Source organism: Balaenoptera ricei, chromosome 7 (genome assembly GCF_028023285.1).
Source record: "Balaenoptera ricei isolate mBalRic1 chromosome 7, mBalRic1.hap2, whole genome shotgun sequence".
Taxonomy (NCBI): domain Eukaryota; kingdom Metazoa; phylum Chordata; class Mammalia; order Artiodactyla; family Balaenopteridae; genus Balaenoptera; species Balaenoptera ricei.
The window spans coordinates 11,977,593-12,001,342 of NC_082645.1; the positions used below are offsets into that span (position 1 = coordinate 11,977,593).

At 40.2% G+C, this 23,750-nt stretch overlaps 1 protein-coding gene across 2 annotated transcripts in view; it reads left to right on the forward strand.

Moving 5' to 3' along the window:
- Window positions 1-23,750, forward strand: part of CNTNAP5 (contactin associated protein family member 5) — an 887,247-nt gene that overhangs the window by 549,589 nt on the left and 313,908 nt on the right. For both annotated transcript variants that reach the window (XM_059927107.1, XM_059927108.1), the window contains exon 11: window positions 4,548-4,654. In XM_059927107.1, coding sequence (XP_059783090.1) covers window positions 4,548-4,654 — 107 coding nt within the window. The remainder of the gene's footprint in view (window positions 1-4,547; window positions 4,655-23,750) is intronic.

The following is a 23,750-nucleotide window of genomic DNA, read 5'->3' on the forward strand; positions in this document are numbered from 1 at the left end:
ATGGAGTTGCCCTCCTCTGATAGTGAAGGATGTGAGTAGAGAACTTGGGGGCAGGAGGCGAAGTACGAGATCAGAAATTCAGGTTTGGACATGCAGTTTGAAACATCTGACACCCAAGTGGAACTTTGAAGCAGACAGCTGGATTTATGGGTCTGGAATTCAGGAGAGAAGACTGAACTTGAAATATAAATTTGAAAGTCACTGACATGGAAAATCATGAGATTTGCAGTGACTGTTCTCAGTAATCTGATCTTCGTTTAAGAGAAGCCAAAAATTCATATTGATTCTTTGAAACTTTCTAAATTATAAACATACTGACTATATTTTCCAAAACTATGTTGTTTCCCCCTGCTTTCTTAATGCTCTTCCCAGGGTTGATCTGCTCCAGCTGGAAACTTGTGCTTGGCCTCAGTGAAAGCTAAGTTAGGGAAAGAACCACTCTGATCTTTCTCAAGGAAAATGGCAGGTGTCCCTTTGTTCTTCCTAATGCCCAGGGGGGGCGAAGTGTATTTGGCAGAAAATATGCTCGTCAGGATGCTTGAAACTGGACTCTAGTCTTTGGAGTAGGTCAATCTCTCAGTATCCTGTAAAATACTCTCTTCTTTGAAGCAGCTTATCTGTCTCCCTTGCTGTGCATCTTTAAGGAGAAACATTTTCTTTTCCTACATATCTCCCCACGAACAAGAAAGCACACCACCAAACAACTGTGAGCCAGAACCATATGCCACGGAAGGCTGGACGGGACCATTAATGAGGTCCATGGGCCTCTCTGGACAACTCTTCCTCCCACTTCATCTCTTAACCTGGATGGCCCACAGCTCCAACTAGCAATGAGCCTTCTCTTTTGGAAGAAGTTTTGATTTCGGGGAAAATTATACATTCTCATATAAAACTCGTATAACACTTTTGTCCCTGTTATATTTTTTTTCTTTTCTCCTTCCATTCCTAATTCTTTTCTGCCTTTTCTTCAACTCTTCCGTTCATCTCCCTTCAAATTATGCACATCCTACTTTTAGAAAGACGCAAACAGCTTCTGATGCGTGTGACCTGCTCTCCGAGTTGTTGCTGGCGCACATCATGATGCTGCTTTGGGCTTCTGAAGAGTATGACATCAACAGTTGTGTTTATGCTGAAAGCTCTGTTTGTTAAACATCGTACACCACAAGAAGGCACATCTGATTCAGCTACATATGAAATATCATTAGGATTTTAGAAGATAGTTGTTCAGCATGATTATCTCGTAGCAAATTGAATTCAGTGCCTTACACCTAAGATTGTGACTGTCCTCACATTTAATGAGTTCTGTTCACTTCCGTAGTTCTACACTGACCTCTTTCTGCGTTCATGTCTCAAGTGCTCAGTGTATACCAAGTAGAGAGAAAAAGGAACAAAACACCAGTTAAAATGAGCTGATTAAAGAACACGGAAATTATACTCCTAAAACTGCCCTTTTTAAATAAGCCAATTGGGGTTATACATCTTTCATTTTGAGTGTCTACTTTACAAATGAGTTTTTCTAATCACAGTGTGCATTGAACCAAAATGAACCAAGCTCAAAGGCAGCCCTATAAGTATTCATTCAATTTTTTCTCGTTCTAGGAATATTAGATGTTTTTCTTTCCCCAAGTGCTCTTTTTCCCTCTCAGAAATACATCACTTTTTTTGAGTGACCATAAACAAATGAATTTCTAGCCTACATATTCGTTGGTAAATTGAGTTTAGTAACACTGTAATACAAGGTCTGTGTGAGGCTTTTTAAATATGTTCAAAGTACCCAGATAGTTCTTATACTTTTCCACAAGATCCCTCCCCCTACGCGCCCCACTTGGCTTGGCAATATTGAGTTTTAAAAATATTTTAAAGTGTAAAATTGTAAGGAAAAATGTGTTTCTATTGCTGTTTGTATTTATAGGATGCTGATTTACAAAAAGTTAAGATTGTTAGTTGGAAATAAGAGAATCCCAACTCAAGCTAGCCTGAATAAATAGGGGGTTTTCCCAGAAAGATCTTGGGTTGTCTCACAGAATCTAAGCTAGATTGAAACAACCAGCCCTCAGAAAATTCAGGGATACAACCTAATCTTGGAAATAGCAGAGATCTGCCATACAAATATTGTCAGGATTCTCTCCATCTGTCTTTTCTGCTGCATTCTGGACCTCAGCATTTTTTTTCTCTCTCTCTTTTTCACTGCAGATAAGCTTTCTTCTCATGGCTGAAAACATGGCCAATGAGAACTTCTGAGTTTTTATTTTATAGCTTCAGTCATCAAAAAAGGGGCTGATCTGAACTTTCTTGGTGCCAAAACCAAAAGAACTATAGGATAACTACCTACTGACCTGGCTTTGCTCAGCTTTCCATCTTTAAAGCAATTAACTTTTTGTTGGTGGAGGGAGAGGAACAGTAATACCATTGTTTGTCAATCATGGAATCTGACTCGTGTGTGTGTGTGTGTGTGTGTGTGTGTGTGTGTGTGTGTGTCATTGCAGGAGGGGAGTGGGATGGGGTGGGATAGAGCAGCCATAGACATATCATGTAAGAATTTGAGAGGTTCAGAGGGGAAAGATCTTGAGAAAAGTACACTGCAGGAGAAGCAGTATTCAGAAACAAGGAGTTCTGGATGCAGAAGAAGAAAAGGTGTGGAGGAGAGTGGGCCTTCACAGGCTCTCTATCAGGGCACAGCCAGAGGCAGAGGTTCTTGCTTGGATTTTGTTCGTGAGGCCACTGATGCTTCAAGTTTATCTAACTTCCCCACAGCACAAGGTTACTGGTGTCGGGGGTGGGGGGTGGGCAGAAACCTGTGGTTTATCTGAGTAACAAGACTGTTTCTTTTCCACCAAGCTTGGTGGGGGAATCCAGAGGAAGGGTAGAATTTGGAGTAGGAAAAGGCTCATTTTTAGGTTTATTTATTGATTGGTTGGATTTTGTGATCATGTTCCAGAGCAAAATTACTGAGTCCCTTTTGCCCCCCTTTTTTCTGTGTTTTTAAGCCTTAGCTGGACACCATGGAGTTACCAAAAGGCTTTTCCCAAACAGAAGCCCTGTCAGCACAATAGTGTGTTTGCTGTGCTGAGCAGAAAATTTCTAATAACATGTCTGGACATATGCAGGAATATTAGCTTCTGGGCTTTGAAACAATCATTGCTGGAGGGTTTCCTACCTAGGTAGGACACTTGGGGTAAATCATCTTACTTTTCCTTGCCTCACATTTTCAGAGGCTGCACAATGAACCCTTTTGTCATATTATACCACTTCTGTGATTTCACTGTTTATACCCTGTCCCTGTTGAAATTCATGAGATTTTACTCTTCCCGTAAAGATTGTTTTCAAAAATTTCAGTGTTTAGCATTGATTTTACTCTTAATTTTATTTGTTATACATATTGAGCACTTGCCTGGTTATTTTTTAGGAGAACAGTACCCACAGTGTAGAGATTTTGAATCATGTATGAAAGAGATGAAGAGAATTACCCAAAGACACCATGTAGTAAATTGCTGAGCTGGGATTTGTGCTCAGATATATGTAACCCTGAAGTCTGTGATCTTTGTCCAGAAGAAATGAATGTTGCCTTCACTCCCCTTAGCCCAAGTGACACTTAATGTTTGTCCTTGTTATTTTTGCAGTATAAAATGTTTGTTTTACTTCATTGTGGCCATGCTTCATATCTTGAATTTTCACTTAATCCAGTCCCAGTCTGTTATAATCCTTTTTGCTAACATCATTTGTAGTAGTTTTATGATAGCCCGTTAATATTATGTACTACAACTTTCCTAAGAAATCTTCTCATGTTGGAAACTTACATGGATTCATCACGACATCATTGTGAATAACGATAATTAGCACACATAGTTTTATGTTTTGAAATACATCCTTAAGATAGAGCCATCTAAGTGTGATTTCTGGGTTAACTTATATGAATGTTTCAGAGAGTTTTTAAAGTGTATGGTGAAAATATTTTTCAGAATAGTCATACTGTTTCCATTATAAATAGTAAAGGCCTCATTTTAAGGGTGTTATTGGCTCTGTTAATAATTATAGAATTTCCTAGTATGTTAACTGAACAGATACCATTTTTTCAAATTCATGGGGAGTTTAAAATAGATTCCTGGCCGTCACCCAAAAAAGAAGCAGGAGGATTATGACCTCAATTATTTGCCTCTTTCCCCTTTCCTTTAAAAATGCAAAACCTTTTCAAAAATGCAAAATTACAATCTTTGTCTATTTTGTGCTACGGTAAGTGAAAACCCTTACAAATTCTGACTACTTCAAATTAACTTTAAGTCAATGAACATGTGCCCCAATGCTGAAATGCTTTATTTAATTGCCTAAATCAGCCCTGAGCCTTTCTTTTCCCAGTAGTACCAGATGGACCCACCTCTTGTGGTGAAACCATTGTCTTATGTTCACGTATTCAAGTCTCACTCAGGAATGGGAGTATAGCAGACCGATTTCTACCATTAATTCACGTAGTTGGATATAAGACGTTTCTGTTTTTCCCCTTATTTCAACTGATTTGGTTTACTTTGTCTGATTCTGCTCCATCTCTCAAGGTGTTTGCCAAACTACTGTGAACACGGAGGAAGCTGCTCCCAATCCTGGATGACCTTCTACTGTAACTGCAGTGACACAGGCTACGTGGGCGCCACCTGCCATAACTGTGAGTAGACTCATGCCTACCCACAGTAGAATGGGCAAAAATCCACGAATATCAGGGATAATGTCAGAATATATTCAACATGGCGTGGGCACGTTTTATTCATTCCTTCAGTGTGTGTTCCTTTTTTTAAAATTTTTTGGCTGCGTTCAGTCTTCATTGCAGTGCGCGGGCTTCTCATTGCGGTGGCTTCTCTCGTTGCAGAGCACGGGCTCTAGGCGTGCAAGCTTCAATAGTTGCAACACGCGGGTTCAATATTTGTGGCTCTCGGGCTCAGTAGTTGCAGCTCACCAGCTCTAGAGTGCAGGCTCAGTAGTTGTGGCACACGGCCTTAGTTGCTCCACGGCATGTGGGATCTTCCTGGACCAGGGATTGAACCCATGTCCCCTGCATTGGCAGGCGGATTCTTAAGCACTGCGCCACCAGGAAAGTCCCCAACATGTGTTTCTTGAGAGCATACTCTATGCCAAACACTGTGGTGAGCACGGAGGATACACAGATACAAAGCCATATCATCATGAAGTTCAAGGTCTACCAGGAAGACAGACAGAGGAAGTAGGATAAGTGTTGAGGTAGGGGAAAGACAAGGTGCTGTGGGCACACAAAGAAGAGCTCTGAAGTCAACTGCATTGTCTAGATGGGTTAAGTTAGGCTGTGCAATAAACAACCTGCATCTCGGTGGTGTAAGTAATGAGCAGTTGAGTCATGCCTGTGTTACCTGCATATCACAGGTCTGCAGGGGACCCTCTTCCAAAGGTGTTCTTATTCTGGGAAGCTGACAGAGACTCCATCATCTGGAATGTTGCCCTGTCAGGGAGAAGGATGCACAAGGAAACATGTGTTTTTAAAAGCTTCTACCTGGAAGTTTCTACTTGGACGCTCCTACCTAGAAGTGGCAAATGTTACTTCCATTCATGGAATCATTGGCCAAATAAAGTCCCGTGAGCACCTAACTTCAAGAGGGTAGGAAGTGTCATCTTACCATGGTATCTGAGACAATAGAACCAGCATATTGGTGATAAGTACTGACAATGTCTGTGTGTCCATGTTGAGGAGGCTTCAGATAGAAGGTTTGAGCTGATCTCGTGGTAGGAATGTGGCAGACAAGGAAAAGAAAAAAGGAAACTGAAACTGCAAGTAGTTTCATGTGGCGGGAGAGTTCTGACAGTAAGTGGTAAGAAAGGAAGCAGGAAGTGAGGAACCTGGAGCACACAGAGAATAACGGGAGAGGAGGAAAAAGTAAAGGAAGAACAGGGGCCCCGATTTCCATAATTCGATAGTCCTGTCAGGGTCACCAAACAAAAAAAACACATGACAAAATAAAGAAGGTTTGCCATTTGGAGAATTGTATGTCAAACTGTGTGAAATGAACTGTAAGTGTAACTGACAAAGATGTAATTGGAAGGTGCTGGCTACAGTTGTGGGAGATTTCACAGAAAATGTGAACTTTGAAATTGACTTAGAAGGTAGAGGAGTGGGAGAAGGGCCTTCTAGAATAATGTAAGAGCCAAGCCAAGGCTGGACCTATTCTGAGGACTTCAGGGAGACTGTCACTCAGGGCCAGATCTCACCTGTTTTCCTTAAGTCCCTGCTGTTCCTGGCATGGCACTGAGAATGCAGGTAGGGAATGGTAGATGCCAGCTGGGCTAGAATCAGACTCTGATGCAGGATGAACAGCGCTGATGATCTCATCCCTGCAGACCTCTCAGCCTTCCTATGGCCTCTTCTATGCCTTGTAATGTAACATTCACCAGTGGTGACCACAGAGGAGTCTAAGCAAATCAGAGAAGAATTAGGCCATTGGCCATCAAGAGATGACATTATTACTGTTAGTTGCCTGTAGAAGTGAAAAACACTCTCTGGCTTTATAATGATATAACTTACTTAAAATTTTCTATTTAGAGATTTGGAACAGTGAACAACGGAATGAGAGAGATTAAATTTAATTTTTAGCAAACTCTTATACTTGAACAAGGACATAATTTTAACACTCCAGAGCTTGGTTTTTCTCACAGATCCTGTAAAGGAAAACTAACAAAATCTTGTGGACCATTGTAAGGCTAAAATTACAAGTTTTTATTTAAGATTCTCAATACCAATCTATAAATTTTTTAAAAAATTAATTAATTAATTAATTAATTTTTGACTGTGTTGGGTCTTTGTTGCTGCATGTGGACTTTCTCTAGTTGCAGCAAGCTGGGGCTACTCTTCATTTCAGTGCACGGGCTTCTCACTGCGGTGGCTTCTCTTGTTGTGGAGCACAGGCTCTAGGCACGCGGGCTTCAGTAGTTGTGGCATGCAGGCTCAGTAGTTGTGGCACACAGGCTTAGTTGCTCTGCAGCATGCGGGATCTTCCCGGACCAGGGCCCGAACCCGTGTCCCCTGCATTGGCAGGCAGATTCTTAACCACTGCACCACCAGGGAAGCCCCCCAATCTATAAGTGTTGAGTCCGGTTCCAGAACTATTATCCCTAAACAGCCAAGAACAACATATACTTGGACAGATACATCGTAGGACACATACAGCACTGTCCAGATTATATGGACAATGCTCTTGTAAGAAGCTCAGAGGCAACCAGAGTGGCCATCAGTTTAATAGTGAGATGAGAGAAGCTTGAAGATTTAAGTCAAAACTATCCAAATACTGGCCAAATCATATGATAACATTCCTATGATTTGTAAAGCTTATTCTGTTCACTTTCTCCTAAAGTAATTTAATAATATTTTGAGAAGTTCATCTCTATGGATGCTCTCCTCCTTTAAATTTATCCATCCATCATGCTAAAAGTAGAAGATTTCCAACTCTATAAAAAAAGCGTGAACTTAAAAGTCGATGGATGTGAGGTGCTGATTTTTAAAGGAACACTGTCAAAGTTGATGAGCAGGAAACTTAACATACCAAGCCTTAAAAATCTCATTCCCTTTTTATCCCCCTTTCTGTGACATTACTCAGGGTCTATACCATGGGCTGCAACACTATTAAACCCCTCCTTCCCTTCTGGGCACCCAGCCAGGACAGATCAGAGGTGCTTGGGTGGCTGTGAGGTTTGGATGCCTATGCAATTCAACAATTTGTCTCCCTTTAACTAATCCCTCTTCCTCTCCCCAATTGGGTGAGGAGCACTGTTTTGTGTCACATGTGTAAATTGAGTAAATCGAGTCATGCTTTCCTGCCTTCAGAAAGTCTGTGTCCCGAATGTAGGTCATCAGAAATGAGAGCTGCTAAGATACAGAAAACAGAACAGAGGATCCCCTCAGGTAAAAGCAAAACAAGCAAGTTCACAAACCTGCTAGTGTGGAAATGGCAATGCCCTTGGTGTGTTGGGCTTTAATTCCTTGAAACAGTCATGCACAATCAGAAGAGTCAATGCAAGACCTTTAGATTTGTTAGACATTTATAATGATAGTTAAAACTCGTAATTTCTTGACTACTGGTCTTTTGTCTTTTCGTGCCCTTTAGGATTAGTTTGGTTTTTTTTCATTCTCGGTGCATCCTAGTAAACGTGAACCAATAGGGCTGACTAAGGACAGAGACAATTCGCTTCTTTCTATCTAGCTTTGTGGATAAGAGAGGGGTCTGGCTGAGGAGGCGGGTATGATGAACTCTAAGGAATGGTACAATGGGAATTCCCAAAGTCCTTAAACATGGTAGGTTGCTGTTAAAAGTAGATATGTCATCATTGCATTTCAATTTTCTTTCCTCCTTACCTGATGACGTATAAAGAACTTGGGTACACAAGTTATGTTACTTTTCAAACACACTTGGTTCAAAGCCTCCTGCTTAACAAGATATGATGATTATGTGGGCAATTCCTCTCCCATCTGTGGCAGCTTCCCCACAGAAGAAGGAAATATGAGACCATCACTTATCCCATGAACTGACGTTAAACATTATGTCTGTAAGTTGCTTTGGTCAGCAGTTTTCTCCCCTAAGTTGTATCCTATTTGCCAGAGGGAAAACTGAAGGTAAAATAACGTTTTCAGTCCAGATTAAGTCCTGGCAACCCACCCAGTGATCAGAGCCTTCCTATCACCAGAGCTGGTTATTGGTTTTCTAAAATGTGCAAGTTTAGAAGGTTGTGTAATTGAAGCCAAACTACTGAGTACTCAAGGTGTATCTTGGCCATGGTATATTATGAATCCAAGTTAAGATTAAAAGGAAGAAGTTTTGTTATGGGATCTTAATCATGGATTAGTCTACAACATAATGATAAAGTGAGGTGGGTATTATTATTCTCCCCATTTTATAGATGAGCACACTGAAGCCCAGAAGGTTACGTATCTTCCTCAAGGTAACATATTTAGCAAATGAAGGAGCTGGGATTTAAATAGAGGGAATCTGGCTGTGATGCAAGATAAGCCCTATATCTTATTTCCTTTCTCAAATAACGAAGACATTTTGCAAACCTCTGTATATGAACTTAGTGATGGGACATCATGACGTCTTTCATACATACTGCTTGAGACCCAGTAGGATATTGTGATACCAGATAGAAAATGCAGTTCTAGAAGACTGAGAGGTGAGAATGTTTTTGTGTTCTAGAATAATCATGAAATCATCCTGGAAGGGAGTAGGTTGAGTCAGCACTTGAAAGACAGCTCAAATTAAAATGGATAAAAGGAAGAGGGAAGCCTATTGAAAACAGAGGTTGCCAAGAGCCAAGGTGTGATGGTAGAATATATATGCTGTGATTTGGGACAATGCAGATGTTTGCCTGGCTCGAGAAAGGGAAAATAGGTCTTTTCATTCATTCCTGAAGCCCAAGTGGTATTCCCATAAAGCACTTTCCCCTAGGGGAAATCTGAGCTCACTTCCCTTTATTACCAAAGCTTTTCACACGTTATTGCAGTATCTATAAATATGACTTTAATGACTGCAGAATAAATAGTCTATTTAATGACTTCTTGTTTTTATTCAACCATTTTAATCTTTTTTTGGGTGGGGGATGAGGAGCCCTGTGTTGTTTCCAAATATTTATTATTCTAACCAATACCACAGTGGGCATCTTTGTGCTTAAATAAATTTTAACCCCACAGGTTCCATTGTTTTCTTGAACTGGGCATAGGAATGGCATATTTGAGTCAAAGATTTGGAATCATTTTAAGGATCTTGATTCATATTTCAACTAGCTTTCCTAAAGTCTTGCTACAGTTTATACTCTGATCACTATTTTTTGAGATATCTTGTTTCACCTTCTAAGCCAGAATTGTTTACTATATGTTATAAAACTAGTTTACATGTTTTTACTAAAACATTTGCATACTTTTAAAATTAATTAATTTATTTTTGGCTGCGTTGGGTCTTCGTTGCTGCACACGGGCTTTCTCTAGTTGCGGTGAGCGGGGAGCTACTCTTCCTTGCGGTGTGCGGGCTTCTCATTACGGTGGCTTCTCTTGTTGTGGAGCAGTGGGCTCTAGGCGTGTGGGCTTCAGTAGTTGCGGCACGCGGGCTTAGTTGCTCCGCGGCATGTGGGATCTTCCCAGACCAGGGCTCGAACCCACGTCCCCTGCATTGGCAGGCGGATTCTTAACCACCGTGCCACCAGGGAAGTCCCATAAAACATTTGCATATTGATGTGGCAATTATTATGGACCCTCATGATGAATTCCAGATGAAGAATAAGGTTTTATAGGTGAATTATGCAGTAGGAATAAGATTATCTCTACAGAACTGTGTTTAATCATTCAACAAGTATGTACCTTTTGAAAGCACATCTGGTGTCAGTAACCAGGCAACTGACAGTGACTCTCACCTTGAACGGACTCGGTAAGGACCCAAGTACCTACTCCTCATCTTCCACATGTCTCCTCATGAGTGGGACTATCCTTGATCTCCTCAGTATCTATATCTGATCACATTCACATGGATCCTTTTCCAGGGTCTCTTCACCGTTTCTCAGCCTTTGCAAATCCCTTTTTACCGTGTAGCCTCTCCGACATCCTAACAATGCCTTTCAGCTCACTTTTCAGCTTGGCAAGAAGATGTCTGCTTTCCTCCTCTCCCAAGCTTGATATAGTGCCTCCCTCACTGGGCAATGAATAGCCAGCTATTGATTGGAAGCATATCAAGTTGTCTGGCGATCAGCCTCTAAGGTAGCCATCATAGAGGGATAACACTTTAGCTATTTTAGCAGTAGGTAAATGGTCCTCTCACTGCATGATATTTCATGGTTGAAATGAAAGGTTAGAGAGGGTAGGGGATTCTGGTAATAAGAGGTTTATTTAAAAGCAGGACTCATATCTCTTTGCTCAGGTCAACTCATATCCTAATATTATTCTGTGGGTTTCCTATCAAGATCTAAAGAAAATTCATCTCCAGGGTTAACCCTGAATGCCATCAGCAGCTGTTCTAAGCTGCAACTAGCTACCTAAAGTAGAAGAAGAAAAACAAAAACAGGAATGCATTTTTTTATCTTTTTATTTTATATTGGAGTATAGTTGATTAACAGTGCTGTGTTAGTTTTCGGTGTACAACAAAGCAATTCAGTTATACATATACATGTATCTGTTCTTTTTCAAATTCTTTTCCCAATTAGGTTGTTACAGAATATTGAGCAGAGTTCCCTGTGCTATACAGTAGGAATGAATTGTTGAATCCACACCCTGCTTCATTTTATGACACTAGCCTTTGGTGTCATCATTAATTTTATTCATGTTAACTCCCCCACTGAGACTCTAAACTCCTTTAGGGGAGGAACTGTGTCTTGCTTACATATGTACTAACCATATCTAAAGAACTGGTGACATCCAGGGCATATCATGTAATTGGTGAGACAGACAGTTACGCAGAAAAAGATAACTCATTGTGCCATTAAATGGGGACTCTGTAAGGACAGGATGGTATCTGAATCTTCTCTGTGTCCCCAACCCTTTGTCTAATCTCTGACACATCGTAGGTATCTGCTGTTGGCTGTATACACGGATGGATAAATCAGATAGGAACACACAGTAATGTGGAGTTATTGGGGTAAGGGCACTGTCCCTTTCTGGGGGAGGTGAGAAAGTTTTCACAATAATTGACATTTGAGCAGAGGCTTGAAGGATGAGAAAGAACAAGGGACACAAGGGACACAGAAGACAGAGACACATGAAGTGTCGTGCAGCAGGGAGTACTACGAGCTGCTTAGCACAGCTGGAATCTAAGGTGAAATGGAGGAAAGGAGAGTCAGGATTTGCAGACAGAAGAGAAGATGGGTGATTCATTGAGAAGGAGCTTGTTTCTCTGTTGAGCACCTAGGAACCAGCCACAGTTTCTTGGTTTTGTTTTAATGCTGAGAACTGACTTGCTAATATATATTTCGTTGTTTGTTTTTTTATTTAGTAAGTTCTTTTTGGAACTCTAACTGTCATAGTATCGTAGAACATGCACTGAAGTTGGAAGACAGCTTCATGTTGGGTGCAAGGGTCCAAGTTGGGTATGTGTTGGGCGCAAGGGAGAGATACGATGCTATTTGCAATTATGTGAGCAGCAAATAATGAGAGTCAGAGCAAGCTAGAAAGAAGGGACCTGACTTGAAAGGCATATCTAACATTGGATCAAACAGACTTGGAGACAAAGCGAATACAGCAGAGAGAAGGATGGCTTGTAGCTTTGTAGCTTGGAAGACTTCATGAATGAAGGATGTAGTGACTAAGTCCCCAGGTCGCTCTGGGCCTGACAGTCTCACGTCAAATCCAGGCTCTACAACTTACAAGATGTATAACCTGGGGTGAGTTATGTGAGTGCTGTGTGCTTTAATGCCCTCGTTGTGATATGTGGCTAGTAATAGCAGCCACGTCATGGAAATATCATGAGGATTAAATAAAAGAATTCCCATAAAGTATTTAGCCTTGTGCCTGGCAAATGCAAAGCCCCTGATCCATGTCAGCTACCATTTGAACAGATGGAAGACATGCAGACCGAGGCGAAGACTTAGCAGATGAAATCTTCAGTTCAGTTTGGGGCATGATGTTTGCCTGGAGAGATGTTACCTATGCCGAAGTACCTGGACATCCCAAGTAAGGTCCCGGGGGCAAGATCATAATCACTGGGTGTATAGTTGCTGAAGCCTTTTGGATAGTTGAAATCAATCAGATATGGTGGGCCAAGGGTGGACACTGCCAAGTAAAATATTTTAAGGAGCTCAAGAAGAGATACAGTTGAGACACAACTAAGAAGGAAGTGTGAAGAAAGAAAAAAGGAAGAACGAAGAAAAAATGGTAACCTAAAAGGCAGAAGAGAAATGTTCTGAGAATAGATTATAAACAGAAATGTCCAAGCAGTGTCCCCCAGGTTACTTCATCATTGTGCTTGGTCATAGTTGAATGGCTGGATGTTTACATAAGAAGTTGGAGAAAAGCACAATAAGTGAAAGAAAGACAACGGTTTTCAAAAATTTATTTTTTAATTAATTAATTTGTTACTGAAGTATAATTGATTTACAATGTGTTAGTTTCAGGTGTACAGCAAAATGATTCAGTTATATATAAATATATATTCTTTTTCATATTTTTTTCCATTATAGATTATTAAAAAATATTGAGTATGGGTCCCTGTGCTGTACAGTAGGTCCATGTTGGTTATCTTTTTTTTTTTTGACTTGTACCTATTTATTCTTCTTTTTTTTTTTTTAACATCTTTATTGGAGTATAATTGCTTTACAATGGTGTGTTAGTTTCTGCTTTATAACAAAGTGAATCAGTTATACATATACATATGTTCCCATATCTCTTCTCTCTTGCATCTCCCTCCCTCCCACACTCCCTATCCCACCCCTCTAGGTGGTCACAAACCACCTAGCTGATCTCCCTGTGCTATGCAGTTGCTTCCCACTAGCTATCTATTTTACGTTTGGTAGTGTATATATGTCCATGCCACTCTCTCACTTTGTCACAGCTTATATAGAGTAGTGCGTATATGTTAATCCTAAACGCCTAATTTATCTCTCCCCACCACCTTTCCCCTTTGGTAACCATAAGTTTGTTTTCTATGTCTGTGGGTCTATTTCTGTTTTGTATGTAAGTTCATTTGCATCATTTTTTATATTGCACATATAAACGATACCATATGATATTTGTCTTTCTCTGTCTGACTTACTTCACTTAGTATAATGATCTCTAGGTCCATCCATGTTGCTGCAAATGGCTTTACTTCATTCTTTTTTATGGCTGAGTAGTAGTATTTCATTGTGTATATATTTACCACATCTTCTTTATCCCTGCATCTGTTGATGGACGCCTAGGTTGTCTCCATGTCTTGACTATTGTAAGTAGTGCTTCTATGAATATAGGGGTGCATATATCTTTTTGAATTAGAGCTTTTCCAGATATGTGCCCAAGAGTGGGATTGCTGGATCATATAGCAACTCTATTTTTAGTTTTTTAAGGAACCTCCATACGGTTTTTCATAGTGGCTACACCAATTTACATTCCCAGCAACTGTGTAGGAGGGTTCCCTTTTCACGAGACTTTGTTGATTGATAGCTATCATAGGTGTTGTCAGGATCCAGGTGATTCAAAACCATTACCTGCCACTGAAACGATTTTACTCTCCTTCAGGAGGAAAGACCAATATCTTTGCATCTGTTAATAAACAAGTAATGCAAGGTGGTGTGCAGTTATGTGCATGGGTCTGACTGCAAGGTGCCTGCAAGTCTGTGAAGAGAGAGATTAGAGCAGGATGAGCTGAGGTGAAAGGCTTCTTGGAGGATTGGTCTGGCCTGGACACAAGGGCGGGACTTGGGTAGGCAGAGAAGTCTTAGGAGAGTGTTTTTCAAGGGTGAGAATCAAAGGAAGGATTTGAAATAAGGAAGAGCATGGAGACTGTTTGGGTTTTACTCAAGGCACAGCGTAAGGGCAAAGGAAGGAACATTCCTTGAGCTTCTTTTAAGTGCCATGCACTGTACTGAGTGGTTTATACAGGTCATCTCACTCTCTGAGGCACCCTCACATCCTTGGCTCTAACCTTGTTAGACTGTGACTTCTTCAGACAGCGGGGTCTTCAAATATGCAAATCTCCTGACCAGAGATTCTTCTTACACTTTCTTTGCTTGAGTAACTTTGTCAACTCCTGCAAGAAGCCTGCCCAGACCTTTCCTAGACGTTGTTCCTCCTTGTCTCTTTAGCACCCACTCCCAGAGAATTGCATCCACCATATCAAAATGAAATGTTTAGCTCTTGTTTTTCTTCCTACACTGCCAGTTTTCCATGTGTTCCTCTCTCTGGCACCAGCTGGCACATAGTAGAGGATCAATGAATGTAAACATCTTTTGATGGCCCAAATGCTTAAAGCCACAGAGCTGGTGGAAGTGGGATTTGAACTCAGTTCTAGATGGTTTGAAAGCACTTCCTCTCCACATTAAAACATCTCTAAGTGTTAAGTATGACCTATTTAGGAAAATAATCTAAAAAAGAATGGATATGTGTATCTGTATAACTGATTCACTGTGCTGTACACCTGAAACTAGCACAACATTGTAAATCAACTATACTCCAATAAAAATTTTTTTTAAAATCTCTAAATGGAAGAAAGAGCACACTTAAATATTTTATGGAACATGGTAGCATTATAAACAAATGGATATGAAGACTTCTGATTCGACAGAAGGAGGAATGAAGGTTGTATATTCACCTCGGATCGATTCTCTTCCTTTTGAACATATCTCAACGATTTAAGCGTTTCCCACAGTCATTTCCTCCATGGTGATTTGTTTTATTTGTTCTTTCCTTCCTCTTTCTCTCCATCTCTCCCTCTACCTCCCCTTCCCCTCTTTAATTGAAGCTGCAGTAAAGCTAACTTCAAATACTTACATCGGATTGACAATGTGCAAAAATGTAATCACAAGGTTTGGCTTTTTTCCAAATCCTTAGAAGCAACACAAGATCCCAAAATATGAAAGAAGATAATTAACTGGAGATAATTTAATTATTGATGTTGCCTTCCTTTGGAGAACCATTGATATTTACTTTGAACACTGAACGGGAACAATGCACATTTATTTCTAATGCATTTCAGTCCATAAGACTGATTGCCATAGAAATACAAAGCTCTGGTATATCCCATGAGTTAGAAGTAATCTGGACTGGGTATATACATATTAAACTCAATATATAAAGACACATTTTCCATCTGTACCTCAGCTTTGGATCCAGACAGATCTAGGTATAGTTATAGCTTTCTGGTCTTGGACAAATTACTTGCTTTTTTTCAGCCTTGGTTGCTTAATCTCTAAAATAGTAACTCATTTAACAGTTATTGGGTGGATTAGAGGTAGGGGACAAAAAATATCTAGCATGATATTTGGGATTTGGCATTTCCGTGTTAAATGGTGTCTATTACATATTTAAAATTATGTGTTTGAAAGTTTTGGTGTACCTTTCATATAAGATACATTCAATAATTTATCTTCCTATGCTATCAAATCATAAGGCTGTAGGAACGCTTTTTTTTTTTAAATTAATTAATTAATTAATTAATTTTTGGCTGTGTTGGGTCTTCGTTTCTGTGCAAGGGCTTCCTCCAGTTGCGGCGAGCGGGAGCCATTCTTAATCGCGGTGTGCGGGCCTCTCACTATCGCGGCCTCTCTTGTTGCGGAGCACAGGCTCCAGACGCGCAGGCTCAGTAGTTATGGCTCACGGGCCTAGCCGCTCCGCGACATGTAGGATCTTCCCGGACCGGGGCACGAACCCGTGTCCCCTGCCTTGGCAAGCGGATACCCAACCACTGTGCCACCAGGGAAGCCCTGTAGGAACGCTTTTTACACTGTAGATTACTAAACACATATTAGGTTCTGGCATAGGTGTTGCCATTGGTGAAAGAACAGAGAGGTGACTGTCATAGAAAGAAGCCCAGGCTGGGATCAAGAGAGCTGAGTCAAATCTATTTGTCATAAATGACACTAGGCAAGTCACATACTTCTTGTAACCCATATCCCTCAGGGGTACAATGTTGATTATCATGGATTGTACATGGTCACTATGAAGGGTTATTTTGATTTGCCCCAGTTGTATGACTCAGAACAAGTGTGTTGACACCCTGTAGGGTGTTGGAGTTACGCCTTGCAATAGCGTGTTATCATTATACTGTACAGTTGCTATTTCTCCTCTTTGCCATTTTCTGATGTTCTAGCTCAGAATAATATTTGCAGAGATCATATAGCCCATATCTTGACTGTGGTTTAGAAAACACTGAGTACTCTTTCATACTCTTACTGGCTCCAATAACCTTGAAAAGTAAAGCAAGTGGAAACATGAGGGGTGTGAAGGTCACAGATGTTTTAAGCTCTTGCATACTTTCTTTGAAACTTGTGGTTGAATTGAACTACTGTGATTGTTATTTGGAATGGATCAACTAAAAGAATAGTAAGAGTAATAAGCAATAAGAGAAGGAGAGAACCAGTGTGAATGCTTAAAATACTTTATCAATTCTATTTTAAGTAATAGAGTAAGACTGGACTATCTAAATTGTGATGAAAGAAAGGATTTCCCAGGGTGCTCAGTTTGAATCTTGCAAACATATTTTGTGTATGTAATTCAGAGATAAAATTCAGAAAAATATGTCTTTATCCATTAAAATTCTATAATGCAATAACACTGTGACCTTTGGCAAGTAATTCCACTGATCTGAGCCTTCCTTGTGCCATTTACCAAAGGAAAATAATAGACTCTGTCCCTTATTGCGACTGGCATAAATTCATGAATCAGTGGGTGTGAAATCCCTTTGACAAGTATGATTCTAACCCTTCCTTATGAATTCCTTCTTCTTATACATTACATCATTTTGTTCCCACGGCAACCTTGGTGAGGAACAAAGCAAGTATTCAGAGGAAGGACCCAAGATTCAGAGTGATTTAGAATAGAGAGCCCAAGGAATTTCAATGATAAGACCTGAGTAGGACTCAAACCTGGATATTCTTATTGTCTCTGACTTTGTCAGTGTGAGTATCCTGCAAAAGGTTCTCCAGCTATATTATGCTCCAGGCAACATAAGTTGTTGTTAGTGAAATTCTCAGGTTAATTTAAAGTTTAGTTTTTGTTCCTTGTTTTCTAAAAGACATTCTGAGTCTATTACTGCTCAGCTTCAAATCCTTCATTGTCCCCATGATCTCAATGATAAAATCCCTGCTTCTCAGCTCAGTAAGTGTGGCTTTTCATCACTTGGAGCCCTCCTAAATCACAGTAGTTTTAGTTATGTCCCCATGTGGATCAAATTATAGTAGCTCTCATTGACTTTTCATTCCTTAAATGCATCAGATTCTTTTTATCACTCCATTCTTTTTTTTTTGTTGGTCAAATGTGTTTTTATTTTATTTTTATTGAAATAGAGTTGATGTACAATATTATATAAGCATCACTCCATTCTTCAGGCCATGAATTTTCTTCCTAACTTTTCTTCTAGATCATTCTTTATTCTGCCTCAGCACTTGCCCTGAGTATCACTTTCGCATGCACAAGTGGTTGCCGTAATTGATCTTTCGATCTTTCTTTGGCGTTAGTTTGAGCTTCTTGAGGTTAGGCACTTTGGTTTTTCACGCATGTGTCCCCAAGACCTAGCCCTAGGTCTGTCATACTGCACACACAAAACAAGGGTTGAGAGAATGGAGTTCCTATTTTCAACTTGTTTGCACTTCCTTGAGGTGTATTTATGTATCTACTGCATTGAGAGGAAGTAGAAAACAACAAATCATCTGATACCCCCAAGGCATCTGTTAGGCTTTCTTTTCAATTGAATGGAAGAACTGAGGCTCCTGCTTTGGATTCAAAGCATATTTCTTAAAGATCCCCACACCAAGTCCCCTATTAGCTCTCAAACTGGCTTGTAAATCATCTTTCCGTTGGCATAGTTGTAATGCACGATTTTAAGATACTAGTAGAAATGGGACGTTTGGATAAGTAAATATATGTGGAAAATGTAAAAAGAAAATAAAGCTGTCCATCATCGTAGCAGGACACACAACTGAGTTTATTAGTCTGTCAGTGGAGGAGATGTCAAAGTCAGTTTTCGGCAGCACGGATGTCCTGCTGGCAGCTAATGCAATGATGAAGACCTTGGCAATCATTCCCTCGCTCCTGTCTCTGATCCCACCGTCATGACGGCTGGAAGAGGAAGCAAGTGAATCCATCCGCTAACATATGATTTTATTGCTGCATGTTGTCTAAATGGGCGTTCAGTGGAATCACTGTAATACAACTTGCAAACTGGGGATTCGTGGCACTTACAGCCTGTCAGTGGAAAGACCTATGGTCTCATGCTTCTACGCAAGAAAAGTGTTTGGTCCAATGACATCACTAGGGTATTCTCAAAAGAAGTAGAAAATAAATCTGTTTTTAAACTTTTTTATGGAGATGATGTATGAAAAGAGAATTGGTTTTGAAAATTAGGCTGCCTTGGGTTCAATTCCAGGCTCTACCAATGATTCATTGAGTAACCTGGGAAAAATTACTCAACTTCTCTGCATCTTGGTTTCTCATTTCTAAATGTAGAAGTAATAACATCGATGTCTTAGGAGTTTTTGATGATTAAATAAGAGATTACACTTAGAGCATCACAGGTGGTACCGATGTAAGATGCACTCAATTTGCTTTGCTTCATCAACCCTCTACACTTTTTACTTTTTCTGGTCTTTTAGGGATAAGTGTTAGATTAGTAACAAATGCTGATTTCCACGTTTGGAAGGGACCTTCTAGTACAAGTCATTTACATATGTTATTTACATCCTTCCTTAAGTTGATGCTCTAGAAACAGGCTGATTAATATCTCCTGCTTCTCTGGTGGCTAGAAGGTTTGTTTCTCCTAGAAGCTGAAATCTACCTTTTTCTAACTTTCTCCGGTTAGTCTTCGTTGTGTCCTCAATGAGCCTATCATGGACAACCTGCCAGTTAAGGCCTCCTAGAGGAGTCTTGACGAGTCCCCCAAAGAATAGGCCTCACCATCATTTTGTTCCACCACTACCACACCTCAGTTGCCTGGAATAAAGTATGATGTTGACCCTTTGAAAACACAGGATTCAGAAAGTACATAGGTAATAATAATCAGGGAAAGAAATTGCTTTTACTTAATTATATAACTATATATCGATAATTAATATATAGTATACTTTTCATTCTCATAGTATAATCATTCTAATTGGTCCTCAAATTAGTAAACATAGATGATTCTGCAGTTTACTCTGGCTGCTGTTATGTTGAGATTTAGGTGAGATGTTTATTGTCATTTAGCACCGAGTTTTGTAAATCTCTCCTCTTTTCAGATCACCCTTCCACACAATATACGTTTATATCAGGCATGTATAGATATCTACTCTGGGTCCCCCAGGGTGTTACCCGAGCAACTGAAGATCCTATTTCTGTTCTCAAGAACTTTAAAACTAGCAACAATGGTGGGGAGGAGGGAAACTATATTATCCATTCAAAAAATAATACAAGGTTGTACAGAGTCAGGGAATCAACTGAATGTAGGTAAAGATAGAAATACAGGCACCAGGCATGGAGGATGAGATGAAACATGAAGGAAGGGAGAGCTCAGTAGTTCTGGGCTTGAACGAACGCTGGTCCATCCATGTGATGTGCACAGCAGAGGAAGTGGGGCAAGGTCAAGAATCCAGGGTGAAAGCAGTGTGACTCGCATAGGTTGGGGTTCTTATCAATGGAGAGGAATAATGATAAGAAACGAAACTGCTATCAGTCAGGCAAGGTTCAAGCAGATAAACAGAACTGGGAGGAGATAGATATTAAGAGATTTCTTGCCAAAAAAATGGCTTATGTGACTGAGAGAACTGGCCAGACAAATCCAAAGTCCATAGGACAGGCAATCAGGAAGGGCAGGAGGAAGTCTAGGGCATGAGCTGAAGCTGTAAGCCGCGGGGGCAATTTCTTCTTCTGGGAAGCCTCTGCTCTGCTCTTAAGGCCCTTCAACTGATTAAAGCAGGCCCACCCAGATGTTTCAGGATAATTTCTGTTGCTTAAAGTCAGCTGAGTATGGTCTTTTATCACATCTACAAAATACCTTCACAGCAATAACCAGATTAGTGTTTGATTGACTAACTGGGGACTATAGTGTAACTTCGTTGACACATAAAACGGACCATTCCAGTCTGCCCGTCTGTCAGCCTGGCACCTGTATTCACCTCCTTTAACCATATTGAGTTATATCAGTTAACCTTTTTTTTCTTTGTGTTTTGAAATTTCTACCTCGTTATTTCTTTTTTCTTTTTTGTATTGAAGTATAGTTGATTTAGTGTTGTGTTAATTTCTGCTGTACAGCCAAGTGATTCAGTTATACATATATACGTTCTTTTTCATATTCTTTGCCAGTATGGTTTATTACAGGATACTGAATATAGTTCCCTATTCTATACAGTAGGACTTTGTTGTTTATCCATTTTATATGTAATGGATTGCATCTGCTAATCCCAAACTCCCACTCCATCCTTCCCCCACCCCCTCCCCCTTGGCAACCACAAGTCTGTTCTCTATGTTTGTGAGTCTGTTTCTCTTTCATAGATAAGTTCATTTGTGTCCTATTTTAGATTCCACATATAAGTGATATCATATGGTGTTTGTCTTTCTCTTTCTGACTTACTTCACTTAGTATACTGGTAACACTTCCTCCTGACTTATCATCCTTCTGCTTCACATGGTACAAGTCTCCTGGGCACACGTGATATCATTCAGGTTTGTGTAGCACCTAATGACCACACTGGTCACAATGTTATCTTCATTGGCCCGGTGTGACTAAGATGCTGAACATGTGCTATTTTGTGCAATCAAAACACAGCTCTACATTTGTCTCCTCCCTTCCTTGCTTTAACTTTTATTTAATGAAGATAATTTTCTATTGCCTTTGAGTTCAATCTTGGCCAAGACTTCTTGGGATTCTTTTCTGTCTCTTAGGTGATAGGCATTCTTATGATTCCTTTATATAACAAAACATAAACCCAGTGGAAGAATTTAAAAGGCGAAGGTTAAGATGGGCATCAAATCTTCAGTCTTCATTCAAAGGTGAGATTCTAAAAGGCTAGTGGCAGGTGAGGATCTGTGAAAGGGGAAGGGGTGTGTGGGTGGAATCAATTTTTTTCTCAGTGTAATTCCCAGAACATTCATTCAGGTTGTTGCCTTTTTCTTTGTTCAGTTGTATCCCCTAGTGTGAACCACAGTTTGTGTTTCTGGATAGATAGAGCAGCTGATACTTAGGCTTCCTGTCACGTTGCTTACTTTTGGGTCAGGATCTGTCCTGGAGGTGCTGCCTGGTTTCCCCAGCATCTTGTCGTGTGGGAGATGAATGTCAGCCCCAGTGGTGAAAGACACCCCTTCTCCTGGCCATTTGCTGATACTGGGGCTCCTGATGGATCCCCTTTTGGTACTTGAAGGCTTACCTGGCCTTGTCAGAGGTAATCTCTTTTGATTCAGTGGGGTGAGGGGAGGGGGAGGATGATATTACCTGGGCTGCCTTCTTTGCTAGATTAAGATCAGGAAATACTGGACTTGAGTCATCTTCTTGGGACAAGATGGGGGTGTAGAAGCACTGCTGCTGTGTTATCTCTTCAATCCTGAGGTCCCAAACCATGTTACTTTCCTCTTTGCCCATTTCAGAGCTCTCCTTGGCCTCTTGTGTTATTTTCCAGGGTGAGAGTTTAATTAGCAAGGACAATCAGGGAGAAGCAAGTTTAAGCCATCTTGTCTGAATTGGAGGTCCCCCCCATAGATTTTAAGAATATGATTTTAAATAAAGACAAACAATGCTTGAATTTTTAATTCAAATTTTGAATAGGTAATATGTTCACAGGGCTCACAAATCAATCCATATAAAAAGATACGCCGTGAAACCTTGATTTCCACACTTATCTTCTACCTGCCTAGACCTGCCCCCAGGATATAATAGGTAACTTGTGTCTTCTACCTGAGTTTCTGTGTAGGAATACAAGAAAATACAAATGCATGTTATATATACCGCTTTGCACTTTGCTTTTTTCAAATAATGATCTGTCTCAGAGCTCATCTTTCCGTGTCAGCACATAAAGAGTTTCATTGTTCTTTTTCTGTTGCGTGGAATTCCATTATGCCATAATTCATTTCATAAGGCCCAAGTTGATAGGCTTTTTAAAATTGTTTCTAATCCCACACAAATAAAACCACAATGAATAAACTTGAACATATGCCATTTCACACACCTGCAGATATATCGGTAGGTTAAATTCCCAGAAGAGGGATTGCTGGGTCAAAGGATAAATGTGATGTTGCTGCATATCGATTGCCAAATTGACTTCCATGGGCCTTGAGCCAGTTTTCACTCCCACCAGCAATGCATGAGAGGGCCAGTTTCCCCACACACTCACTAACAAAGAACGTTGTCAAAAGTTTGGGATTTTGCCAGCTGGATAATTATTTCCTGAGAAAATAGAAATAACATTTTTAAAGGCTTGGTGGTGGTTAGCAAATGGTAGGAGAGCACTATGAATGTTTGGTTCTCCCTCTTCACAGCCTTCAGTGTGCCTAACAGCTTTCTTTGTTCATGATGCTAGAAAGATACAATCTATATCTATATCTATATCTATATCTATATCTATATCTATCTATACAATATGTCTGTAACTATCCTGTATCTATTGGGTTGGCCAAAACGTTTGCTCGGGTTTTTCCTTAAGATGTTATGTAAAAACTCAAATGAACATTTTGGCCAACCCAGTAGCTATCTGTATATATAGATATGTATGTATATATACATACACACACCCTAACCCTAGCCCTAACCCTAACCCTAGCCCGACCCTTTATATAGGTAGATCTAGATCTACCTATATAAAGTTTTTAAAAGTTTGAAGAACAGAATCTCTGCACGTGGAGTGATTTACAAGGCAGCACTTGATTTTCTGTTAAAGAGGTGGAATATAGAAGATTCTAGAGTTGAGAACAATATGGGATGCCCTATGGTTGAGATAGCTTTATAGAAGGGGTGAGGAGGATCAATTCCTTACGGGATGCAGGTGTCTGCACAGATGAGGAAGATTTGGGGAGTGGGGTGTCCTTGGTGGCAGGAGGAACATCTGGGTCCCTAAAGGATCACAGAATGTTAATGAAGACAGTAGGCGAATCACATGCAGCTGCCTTGCGAACCAGTAAGGAG